This window comes from Pygocentrus nattereri, chromosome 23, assembly GCF_015220715.1.
Source record: "Pygocentrus nattereri isolate fPygNat1 chromosome 23, fPygNat1.pri, whole genome shotgun sequence".
Classification (NCBI taxonomy): Eukaryota; Metazoa; Chordata; class Actinopteri; order Characiformes; family Serrasalmidae; genus Pygocentrus; species Pygocentrus nattereri.
This window is the reverse complement of record NC_051233.1, coordinates 3,719,845-3,732,546: the sequence shown is the minus strand read 5'-3', so window position 1 is coordinate 3,732,546 and position 12,702 is coordinate 3,719,845. Positions and strand designations below refer to the sequence as shown.

General features: G+C 43.3%; 1 protein-coding gene across 2 annotated transcripts in view; it reads right to left on the bottom strand.

The window, feature by feature from the left end:
* The window catches only part of dcc (DCC netrin 1 receptor), a 419,056-nt gene that overhangs the window by 101,426 nt on the left and 304,928 nt on the right, over positions 1–12,702 (bottom strand). For both annotated transcript variants that reach the window (XM_037533426.1, XM_037533427.1), the window contains exon 13: positions 4,715–4,856. In XM_037533426.1, the coding sequence (XP_037389323.1) occupies positions 4,715–4,856 (142 nt within the window). The remainder of the gene's footprint in view (positions 1–4,714; positions 4,857–12,702) is intronic.

The following is a 12,702-nucleotide window of genomic DNA, read 5'->3' as shown; positions in this document are numbered from 1 at the left end:
CTTCCGCCCGATGACTGCTGGGATAGGCTCCAGCACCCCCTCGCGACCCTGACGGAGAAGCGGCTTAGAAAATGGGTGGATGGATGGATGGATGATGTCATATAATATAATAATGAGCCCCCAACCAGAACACCAAATAACTGATAATCAGCCAAGCCTGGCACCAGGAATGAGCCTTGAGGGGGGCTTCCCAAAACAGGCACACTGGGAAGATGCAGCGCATCCACAGAGCAGAACAAGGAAAATACAGCCGAGAAACAAGAAACTGGGTGGAATCTACAGCAGAGCCACTCTTATAGCAAACCATCCGACTTGTTTAGCAAATCAGTCTGCTGATATATCTCCCCAAAACCCATATGGAAAAAATTTACTTATATACTTACATATTCAACATACATTTCAAACACATGAAATATGTTTCAGCCCTGGAAATGTACTTCAGAATATATTAGAACATATTGCCACATTAACCAAATATATTTCAAAGTTTATTTTTAACCTTTCTTTTTTAAGTGTGTGAGGAAATATTGCGCATAGAAATGCACCACAGGAAAATAATTATATGTAAATATCAAATTTACATACATTTGTCAAATGCATATGAAAATATATGTTCAAAAACAGCCAATATCCTTGTCTCGCGACGCATTGGAATCGAGTCTCTTTGCAATCTAAATAAATTTGTCTTCCAGTACCTAAATGCACTTTATCAATGCATCACTTTCTGTCAAACACTAGAGGGCGCTCCTGAGCGAGTCCAAAATGAATGGGTTAGGATGGAGCATTTGAATAAGTCATAGTTTATAAATGCTTAAACATTTTTAATGTAAAAGAACACAATCATTTCCTGAACACAGAACCTCATAAAACATTTAACACCGCTGTTATATTTTTAAGAGCTTTTAAACTCGAGTTATAGGAGTTTAAAACGGCGCCTCATGTACGTTCAGGACGTCTTTGAGCATGAACAGCCAATGAGCTGCTCTGCTCGCCAACCAATCAGCACTCAGTAGCAGTAAAGCCCGCCTTCTGCTACCCAAAAGCCGTTTAGTGAAGAATAAAGGAAACATCCAGGTGAGATTTCTTTGCTTTTTTAATGAAATACATCCTTCTACTTTTTAAAATTAAAGGAAAGTTCTGGGTGAGTGATTAGAAACTATTTTAACTTTTTGCTTTTAGCTGTTGAGCTCCATTCACTCCCATTCATTGAGGACTCGCTTGCGGAAGCCCTCTGCTGTTTGGCAGTCCTGTTTTTGATATAACGAGGGAAATAGGAAGCGGCCAAGCTCCTCATAAACTGGCTCTGACTGCCCCACTAAATGGCCCCCTGATTCCGTGGCATTTAGCTTGAGGAAAATTACTATTTGGGAATAGTTCATCTGGGTAAGATATTCAGACCTTTTTCATTTTTTTTAAATATTGCAATATTTATCTCACACAATATTGTTCACTCCTTCCATGTATAGGATTTCAGACTTGCGTTCAGCTGCATGTGTGGGAAAAATGTTTTATTCCATTCTGCAAGGGAGCCTTTGGGCCTTGTGGCTTTATTGCCCTTCACTGATACAAGAGCCTGCAAATTTTCTTTGGCTGTGATAATTCCCCCTAAAAAGCTTTTATCTTTTTCAGTTTGTGTAGGCCGCCTCATCTGAGTGAAAAACCTTTTACAGTTTTGCTTGAATGCTAATGATAAAAAACGATAACTTTTGCTTATCGCTGAAGTACAACCTTCCAGAGAATTGAGAGAATAACTAAATTCATTCCCGTGTTATCAAATAGTGTTTTGCTTGGCTGTCTTTATAAAATGCTCTTCTTTTCAAGGGTTTCAAGCCAGGCTGGATTTAGCCACCTTGACTAAAGCTCTAAATCACTTGTTAGAACTGGTTTCTTTTAAGGAAATATTTTAAGGAACGGTTTCACCGGTTACCAGCATCTACGTCTACTGACCAGCACACCAGCATCCAAAACACAACATGAAAAAAGCTGTTGTTGGACAAAAACCTTGTATCTCCAAAATGAGGAAAAAACATACTTTGTTTTTAATGGAAGTCAATGGAACCAGACTTTTTCCAAGCCGTTTTGGGCCGCTTCTTTTGGTCCATTTGTCATGAAACTTCTACGTATAATGCAAAGGGCAACAGGCATTTTCACATCATGCCAAAAACTGAAAAATGGACATATGAGGTTTTGCTCTGACAACAGTGCTCTGCTGGTTTTACTGGTTTTAGCTGTTTTTTTCCTAGCAGTGAAACAGAACTCCAAGCAGTCGCTGGAAAACACATCAATATTACCAAACGACCAAAACAGAAACAGCGCTCTCTCTGAGTAAAGATGAATTTAACCTCACGTAAATCTTCATATACATATCAAATCCAATCACCTTTATTGTTTACACAGGCGACTGAGAATCTTAGGTGTGTAGCCTCCTTATAGAACTTAAATCCAAAGCTAGCCTGCAGTCGACTGACTTGGTGTCTGGACTCCTTACTGTTTGATTCTCGTCATTCATGAAACCCAAAGAATAGGGCAGCTTCTTCTCTCTCCAGCTGCATGACAGTCCAAGAGGCAGAGTTCCACTAACAATGTTTAGGTCTTTGGATGTTGACTACTCTCTCTCTCTCTCTCAGCTGTGGTTAAGTTTGTAAGCTGGTGTCCAAGCTGCTGGCACGACATCACGTTGTCATATAAATAATATATCCCTTTAGCGCAACAGTGATACAGCAGCATGAATTCCTGATGTACTCTGAGATTCAGCATCTCTTACAGTCAGTGAGGCTTAACGATGTGCAGAACTGCCGCTAACAAAGGACTGTCTGTGTTAAAGTTCTGTCCAAAAGTTTGCAACCACCTTTCATTTTAATACTCAGAACTTGTACAGCGTGGATGGAAATAATGTGAACTACAGATGACAAAATGTGTAAAATATTTAACAGTTTTTGGGAACAACGATATGAGTCAAACACAGAAATGTATTTTTTGTCAACTTCTCTGCCTTGAGGTTTGATTAGCGCTTGCAGAATTCAAGGTATTCCCGATTATATTCTGGATTAACTGGATTCTAACTTAATTCTAAATACGCTGTAGAGTTCCCACTTACTGTGAAGCTGTTCTGGACGTGGCAGAGTGCCAGCCTAATGCTAATTTACTTTGTACAGTCGTGCAAGAGTGTTGGCGTCCTGGTCAAACGTTGTTTTGTTGATTTTCAGAGCAAAAAGAAGTCCCTATGTCCTGTAACGCCTGCGCATTTTAATCCAAAATAGGCCAAGAGTGCGTAGCTGCTGCGTAAAACTAATTCTGCTATTGCCTTAAAGTAAGAGCTCGTATCACTTAAGCCACCTCAGAAAGCCACTTTATCTTTTGTTATAGTTGGCAAGACTGAAATTGGAGGATGTGTCCAGAACTGTTGGGGAACCAAACACACAACAATGTTAATTTAGTCCAGACTAAATTAAGGATTAAATTAAATGATTAGTGGGCAAATTCCTTCACAGCGATTAGAGCACAGTAACATCTACAGAATGATAAATCGATGGAGGTGAAAAAAAAGAATAGCCATGTTAGCTGGAGATGCTGGAACAGCTCCTTAACAATAAACTAGTTAAAGTGGCAAAAAGCCACATTCCAGCAGGGGGCGTGCTGGGTCATCATGGTCCAAACTGCCACTGTAGACAGTTTTCACAACCACCGGCTCTGATCATTACTGAGGGAGAAAACGGAAACTGTTGCTCTGAAAGCGGCTGTAGCAGCAACTTTGAAGCCCAAACTGCATTCAGTGTAACGTTAATCAGCGGTGAAAGGGCTCTTTTACTCCCTGTGACAAAACAAAGTTTATCACTTTATTAATCACACAATCTCGTTTTCATCAGATCGTCATCAGCTGAAATTGAGAGGAGGCTGTTTCTGCTTTAATACTGGAGTGATCTGAATACACTCAACTCCTCATTGTTAGTATTATTACTGCTTTAGCTGAAGCAGCGTCGCCCTGCAACGACTAGTCCAGAAGAAAAAAATGCATAAATGTGAAAAGGGCCTGTTACTGTTTACTTGTTGAATTTATAATAAACTATATATAAAATCTAAGACATATCCTGCGCAAAATTATGGCACAATTTATAACGTACATTTGTTTTCCCCCATATATGTTAAATTCAGCAAACAATCAATGATTATGCATTCAAATGTGCAGAAGATAGAAGATGGCTTGACTCAACTTCTGGGTGCATTCAATCCTTTGCAAACTACTGTGCATTGATTTGCCACAAAAAGTGGTTTTATATTAATGATAATTGATGCCGAACGTTCGGAGAATAGCTCAGATATCGAAATGCATGGAGAAAATATCTTAACTTATATATTGCTTCTGTCAATAAACCCTTCTTCACATGTAATATCAGTTCATGTAAATGTTTCCTATCAGTCCATTCATTGTGAAGCGCGCACACAGTGTAAAGGGCAGCTGCTGGATTTCTCTACGATGTAGACAAATAAAAATCCACAATCTTTTTGTATGCATTTGAATTGCTTTGAAAGGCTTTGGTGGTGCTCCACAGTGGAGGGTCAGATGGTGATCAGCAGAGAGAGCGAGAAGCAGTGGATCTAACACCCTGCACTTCTCTCTTATCACGGAACCGCAAAATGAAGCGACTTACTCCAAGACAAGTAGGTACTGAGGACAGACGAATGGATGGGAGGAGGCGACTAGGGAGAGACTCACCGGTGAAGAGATACCAGAGGTTGTTGGGTTCGATGGCCTCCTGCTCGCCACGGCGGCCGGTTTTGCGATAGCGGATTTTGTAGCCGGTGATGAAGCCGTTCTGCGCGCTGGCCGGGGGAGGCTGCCAGCTCACCTTAATACTCTGAAAGAATGAAGAGCGCACGGTCAGAACGTGAGCTTCAACAGAAACCGATCCTTTTGTATTGTTGCCGTTTTCATTTAAAATTCCATTCAACTTAAATTCGATCACACAGCAATAATACGCCAAAATACACAAATTCAGATACACCATTATTTTGAAAGGATAAGCATGTTGTATTGGGGCGGTTGGTATAGTTTAGTGGGTAACATTTCTGCCTTCTACACTGCAGCCTGGGGTTCAATTCCCCACCCGGGCAGGAACCCTACACTATTCCAATAGTCCTTGGGCAAGACTCCTAACAGTACCTTCACCTACCTGTGTAAAATAATGAAATTTTAAGTTACTCTAGATTACAGGGTCTGCTAAATGCTGTGGATGTAAAGGCAAATGTGGTGTTATGACACACTGGCTGTGTGAAAACAAGCATTGCAGCAGATTCTGTGTTACTGCTGAGCTTTATTTATCATCAGTGACACAGTCAACACAGCTCAGTAGAGGAGTATTTTCTCCTATTTCACATAAATTCAAGCCAAACTTTTTACTCTGAGATTCAGCATCTCTTACAGTCAGTGAGGCTTAACGATGTGCAGAACTGCCGCTAACAAAGGACTGTCTGTGTTAAAGTTCTGTCCAAAAGTTTGCAACCACCTTTCATTTTAATACTCAGAACTTGTACAGCGTAGATGGAAATAATGTGAACTACAGATGACAAAATGTGTAAAATATTTAACCGTTTTTGGGAACAACGATATGAGTGAAACACAAAAATGTATTTTTTGTCAACTTCTCTGCCTTGAGGTTTGATTAGCGCTTGCAGAATTCAAGGTATTCCCGATTATATTCTGGATTAACTGGATTCTAACTTAATTCTAAATACGCTGTAGAGTTCCCACTTACTGTGAAGACGTTCTGGACGTGGCAGAGTGCCAGCCTAATGCTAATTTACTTTGTACAGTCGTGCAAGAGTGTTGGCGTCCTGGTCAAACGTTGTTTTGTTGATTTTCAGAGCAAAAAGAAGTCCCTACGTCCTGTAACGCCTGCGCATTTTAATCCAAAATAGGCCAAGAGTGCGTAGCTGCTGCGTAAAACTAATTCTGCTATTGCCTTAAAGTAAGAGCTCGTATCACTTAAGCCACCTCAGAAAGCCACTTTATCTTTTGTTATAGTTGGCAAGACTGAAATTGGAGGATGTGTCCAGAACTGTTGGGGAACCAAACACACAACAATGTGAGTCCAGAGTTCAGCCAAGTTGCACTTAAATCGCAGATTTTCTTGATTTTCTGAGTAAATCTCAGTTGAAACATCATCTAAAGAGCTTCCAATCATCTTTTTTCCCCTTCAAAATCTCTGAAGTCGTAGACTGTCGTAGACTTACACAGTAGTGTGCAAAAGTCTGGGCACCCTGGTCAAATGATATTTTGTTGGTTTACTAAGTGAAAATAGGCCAACGCATATCCTCTAATGTCTGCACATTTTAATGCAAGGTTACCATTTATTTGTTGAATTTTAAGTTAAAAAACAAACATAAAACTTGGTCTGTGCAAAAGTTACTGCCTAAGTTAAAGGAGTTAAATAAGTTAAAACATCCTCTACGGCGCCTCAAACATGCATTTTCCTAAACCTCTGAAGTTGCGGGGAGCTAGCGTCATGCTCATTTCATGCAGTCGTGTGCAAAAGTTTGGGCACCCCGGTCAAATTAGGCTTTGTTGGTCTTCTAAGTGACAATAAGTCAACACATCCTCTAATGCACGATTACTGTTTATTTGTTCAATTTTACACAATGGAAAACATAAAACATAATCTGGCCTGTGCAAAAGTTACTGCGTAGGTTACATAACGTTAAAAAGTCCTGTACAGAGACTCAATCCTGCATTGTGTTCATGTATTTAAGTGCATTTAACTGTTTGCTGAGTTTAACAATAAAGCATTTAGGAAGTCCATCATTTAACACAGGCCTCATTTTGTGTTTTCCCCAGAACGAGAAACACAGTAAATATACTGTGTCACGATTGGCCCCTCCCAGTCGTCCACGTGCTTCTTTGTTTTGATTCGTCCCTGTTCTGCCCCCTTGTTTCTAGACTCCGCCCTTGATAGTTTTCACCTGTGTCTTGTAAACCCTCTCGTTAACCTCCTGTATCTTGTTGCTCGATCCTGTATTTAAACCCTGTGTTTTCCCCTGTTAGGTTGCTGGTCTTTGTATGTATTATATTGTATTGTGTTGTTTGGTGTCGCATCTTCTGGCCTCCGTTATTTTTCCTAGTCTCTGTTTTTGTTTTTAGTCTGGGTTTCTTTTTGTCATGTCTGTTCCCCGGTCTCTCTGTGTTGGCTCTCTGACCCTGGACCGTTTACACCCTGATCATGGATTTGCCCCTAATAAATCTGGCTTCTCTCAGCGTATGCATCCGTCTCATCATCGCTCCTCAGCATTACATACTGTAATTGCGCATAAAATTGCACATAAAAAGAGGATGTTTTCTCTTATTTTCACTTAAAAAATTTGACCAGCGCCCAAAATGCCTTTTTTCATACAACTGAATGTTTTCAAAAAGCCACAAAAGGATTTTTACTACCAATCCAATCTCATATCCACATCGTATTACCTACCATGAATTTTTCCCTTTTTCCTACAGGTTGTACGAGCATGTCTGTGGTGTTCTGAGTGACCCTCACATTAAAGGAGGCTTTGTTTAATAGTGAGCGCTCTAGATCAGATCAACAGACCCCAGCTTTACGTCTGGCTGATGTTATAGAGCTGTCGATCAGTCTGGGACATGTGCTGCGGCACCGCTGGCCCCTGCGCTCTGTGTTGGGTGCGTGTGCGGTAATTACGTGGGGAAGGCGTGTTTAATTGCTCACTAAAGCAGAGGAGAAAATTAATTGTTTTGACTGGGTCTTTGAGCAGAGACAAAACAACGGCAGCCATGCAGAACCAGCGCTTCAGATATGGAAAAGATCAGCGTGTAAACAAAGCCCTCGCACTCCTCTACCTCTATCATCTCTCCCCTCGCACTCCTCTATCTCCATCTCTCTATCTCTACCTCTATCATCTCTCCCCTCGCACTCCTCTACCTCTATCATCTCTCCCCTCGCACTCCTCTACCTCTATCATCTCTCCCCTCGCACTCCTCTATCTCCATCTCTCTATCTCTACCTCTATCATCTCTCCCCTCGCACTCCTCTACCTCTATCATCTCTCCCCTCGCACTCCTCTATCTCCATCTCTCTATCTCTACCTCTATCATCTCTCCCCTCGCACTCCTCTACCTCTATCATCTCTCCCCTCGCACTCCTCTACCTCTATCATCTCTCCCCTCGCACTCCTCTATCTCCATCTCTCTATCTCTACCTCTATCATCTCTCCCCTCGCACTCCTCTACCTCTATCATCTCTCCCCTCGCACTCCTCTATCTCCATCTCTCTATCTCTACCTCTATCATCTCTCCCCTCGCACTCCTCTACCTCTATCATCTCTCCCCTCGCACTCCTCTATCTCCATCTCTCTATCTCTACCTCTCTCATCTCTCCCCTCGCACTCCTCTATCTCTATCTCTACCTCTATCATCTCTCCCCTCGCACTCCTCTATCTCTCTATCTCTACCTCTCTCATCTCTCCCCTCGCACTCCTCTATCTCTGTCTCTCTATCTCTACCTCTCTCATCTCTCCCCTTGCACTCCTCTATCTCTCTATCTCTACCTCTCTCATCTCTCCCCTCGCACTCCTCTATCTCTGTCTCTCTATCTCTACCTCTCTCATCTCTCCCCTCGCACTCCTCTATCTCTCTATCTCTACCTCTCTCATCTCTCCCCTCGCACTCCTCTATCTCTGTCTCTCTATCTCTACCTCTCTCATCTCTCCCCTCACACTCCTCTATCTCTGTCTCTCTATCTCTACCTCTATCATCTCTCCCCTCGCACTCCTCTATCTCCATCTCTCTATCTCTACCTCTATCATCTCTCCCCTCGCACTCCTCTACCTCTATCATCTCTCCCCTCGCACTCCTCTATCTCTATCTCTGTATCTCTACCTCTATCATCTCTCCCCTCGCACTCCTCTACCTCTATCATCTCTCCCCTCGCACTCCTCTATCTCTATCTCTCTATCTCTACCTCTATCATCTCTCCCCTCGCACTCCTCTACCTCTATCATCTCTCCCCTCGCACTCCTCTATCTCCATCTCTCTATCTCTACCTCTATCATCTCTCCCCTCGCACTCCTCTATCTCTATCTCTCTATCTCTACCTCTCTCATCTCTCCCCTCGCACTCCTCTATCTCTATCTCTCTATCTCTACCTCTATCATCTCTCCCCTTGCACTCCTCTATCTCTGTCTCTCTATCTCTACCTCTCTCATCTCTCCCCTCGCACTCCTCTATCTCTATCTCTCTATCTCTACCTCTCTCATCTCTCCCCTCGCACTCCTCTACCTCTATCATCTCTCCCCTCGCACTCCTCTATCTCTATCTCTCTATCTCTACCTCTATCATCTCTCCCCTCGCACTCCTCTATCTCTGTCTCTCTATCTCTACCTCTCTCATCTCTCCCCTTGCACTCCTCTATCTCTGTCTCTCTATCTCTACCTCTGTCATCTCTCCCCTCGCACTCCTCTATCTCTGTCTCTCTATCTCTACCTCTATCATCTCTCCCCTCACACTCCTCTATCTCTGTCTCTCTATCTCTACCTCTCTCATCTCTCCCCTCGCACTCCTCTATCTCTATCTCTCTATCTCTACCTCTCTCATCTCTCCCCTCGCACTCCTCTATCTCTATCTCTCTATCTCTACCTCTATCATCTCTCCCCTTGCACTCCTCTATCTCTGTCTCTCTATCTCTACCTCTCTCATCTCTCCCCTCGCACTCCTCTATCTCTATCTCTCTATCTCTACCTCTCTCATCTCTCCCCTCGCACTCCTCTACCTCTATCATCTCTCCCCTCACGCTCCTCTATCTCTGTCTCTCTATCTCTACCTCTCTCATCTCTCCCCTTGCACTCCTCTATCTCTGTCTCTCTATCTCTACCTCTGTCATCTCTCCCCTCGCACTCCTCTGTCTCTGTCTCTCTATCTCTACCTCTATCATCTCTCCCCTCATGCTCCTCTATCTCTGTCTCTCTATCTCTACCTCTCTCATCTCTCCCCTCGCACTCCTCTATCTCTGTCTCTCTATCTCTACCTCTGTCATCTCTCCCCTCGCACTCCTCTACCTCTATCATCTCTATCTCTACCTCTGTCACCTCTCCCCTCGCACTCCTCTGTCTCTGTCTCTCTATCTCTACCTCTCTCATCTCTCCCCTCACACTCCTCTACCTCTGTCTCTCTATCTCTACCTCTGTCACCTCTCCCCTCGCACTCCTCTGTCTCTGTCTCTCTATCTCTACCTCTCTCATCTCTCCCCTCACACTCCTCTACCTCTGTCTCTCTATCTCTACCTCTGTCACCTCTCCCCTCGCACTCCTCTGTCTCACAGCAAAAATAACAACAGCATTTTCTTCTTCTTTTTCTTCTCATTATTATTATTGTAATATCATTATTACCATTAAAATAAGGCAAAATAAATTGTACAGCTTTTACCTTTGGGGTGTTACATGTTACTACCACTCAGCAGCTTCTTCATATTCCTGCACATGTACAGGTTTTCAGGGGCTGCAGGTGTTTCTACTTTCACAAACGCCGTGTTTCAGCATGATTTACACTCCAGTGGTCTTTACAGCTGAAGCCCAGGAACTCAGCTACGAAGCCAAACCAGCTCCGATGGTCAGGGAGGCTCTCTGTTTGAAATGTTCTGAGTAGCTACAGAAAGTAACCTGAGCGTAATGTCACGCGACGTCACGTGACGGTCTATTTGAACTCTACACACGCCTCAGTGTGGAGGGATAACCAGCATCAACGCTGTAGACAGCAGTGCACAGGTTGTGCGTTAAGCCTGTCGTGGCTTGTATTGCTTGTATTGTGGGGCTATTCCGGATCTGTTCATAATGACCCTGAGAGCAAGAGGACAGTGGTCCACCGTTGACCCCCTGCTGGAAAAGCTGGCTGTTTTCTGGCTGGCCCACCAGCAGTTAAGCAGAGTGTGAGACAAAATTCCACGTACTGTCGCTCTTTTTCCACTCACAGTCCAGTTCACCTGTTTCTCCTTCCTTCCTTTCTTTTGTTCTTCTAGTTGAACTCGTTTAGAAAATCATTTTTCAGATTTTAAATGCAGACTTTTATTTTGAAAAATAAGCTGAGACAAATATTACCAACAACGGAGAGAAACAAATAATGACTAATATATTATTATTATTATTATTACTATATATATATATAATATATAATGTAAAATTAAGCCTATTCATTATTTGTTTCTCTCCATTGTTTGTGATGTTTTAAAATAAAAGTCTTTGTGCATTTAAAATCTGTCTGAGGAGATTAAAACTATGTAGGACAGTGATCTGGGTGGTCCAAGGGTGGACCAGCAGCGGCGAACAGTCAGCGGGTCGCTGACCTTATCGAGCCAGTGGACCGATATGTGCTCACTCTCTGGGTAGCTTGTGCTGAGGGTGGGGGTCTGCATTTGGGGTTGTTTGGGGGTCCGTGACAGCATCTGAACTATGGTAAAAAATCAATACGGTACATATTGGCATTTATTTTACTCTGTGTAAGTAACAGATATGTAACACACTGGAAACTGCCTACAACTGAGCTGACAGACGCACCCACAGTTGGTTTAATTAAACCTTGTAAGGGCCTGTTCGCTGGGCGCGACGGCGAAACTCTGCCTGGACGGACTCGCCTGCACAGGAATGCCATCATATGTTTAGCAACTGTCGCATTGGCTCAGTATCGGGTTGGCATGAATGCCAGCTGCCTAGCATAGAGGGGGTGGTGGCCTTGCCATCTGCGGAGGAGGGGGGGAGGGGGTGAGGGAGCCTGTTAACATGCAAATAAACCAATTAAAATTCACGCCGCACTGTTGCCAAACACGTCAAGTACATCCTGGTTTAGTCGCACCTTCTTGATGTCTCTCAGGCTTCGCTTCCGTCAAGCCCCGACGGTGTTAGCGTATTCCACCGAGGCTTGGCCAGCAACCCGTGTCCACTCGATTTTGACTGAATATAGCGCTCCTTAGGGTACAGGTGTGCTTCTCTGAGATCCTTCACTGGACCACAACAATCCCAATAAGCTGTCAGCTTCAGTGGCTCGCACGTTGGTTAGCCTAGCCGGAGTAGGTGCCTCTCATTCCGTTGAAAATAATAGTGAATACACCATGAATCAGGGCTTCTCTATGACCCTTCAGTGGCCCAAAACATCTGTCACAGTAAGCCATCAGCTGCAGCTGCGGCAGCGACACTCGTTATGTAAAGTAGGTGTTGCTCACTCTCTTAGCATAGCACCTAATCCTGAATGAGTACAGCACTCCTTATGGTCCAGGTGTAAATAAACCCCTTCAATCGCCGACAACTGCTGTCTCAATAAGTCGTCGACCGCAGTAGTCAGGACGCTCGCTGTCAGGCAGCTCTCGTTATGTTAACATGACATTCCAGTATTATATATCCCGTATTCCGGGGTACGGATTTGTCTCTAAGACCCTGCAGCTGCTGTAATGAGGGTAATGAGTGCTTCTGTGTAATTTTCTAGGAAATATGTTTCCGTTCCACTGAATAAAGAATAACTTTGCGGTTGTCGGAAGAAAACCTCAGATCTTCACAACGGTAACTTCACAGGAGAAGGAAAAAACCGACTTCACGTTTAATGAAAGTCAATGGAACCAGAACTTTCTCCCAAGTCATTTTAAGAAATTTCTTTTGGTCCATTCTTCATGGAATTCACACACAATATGAAGGCTGAGAGTTTTATTACACTCATCTATA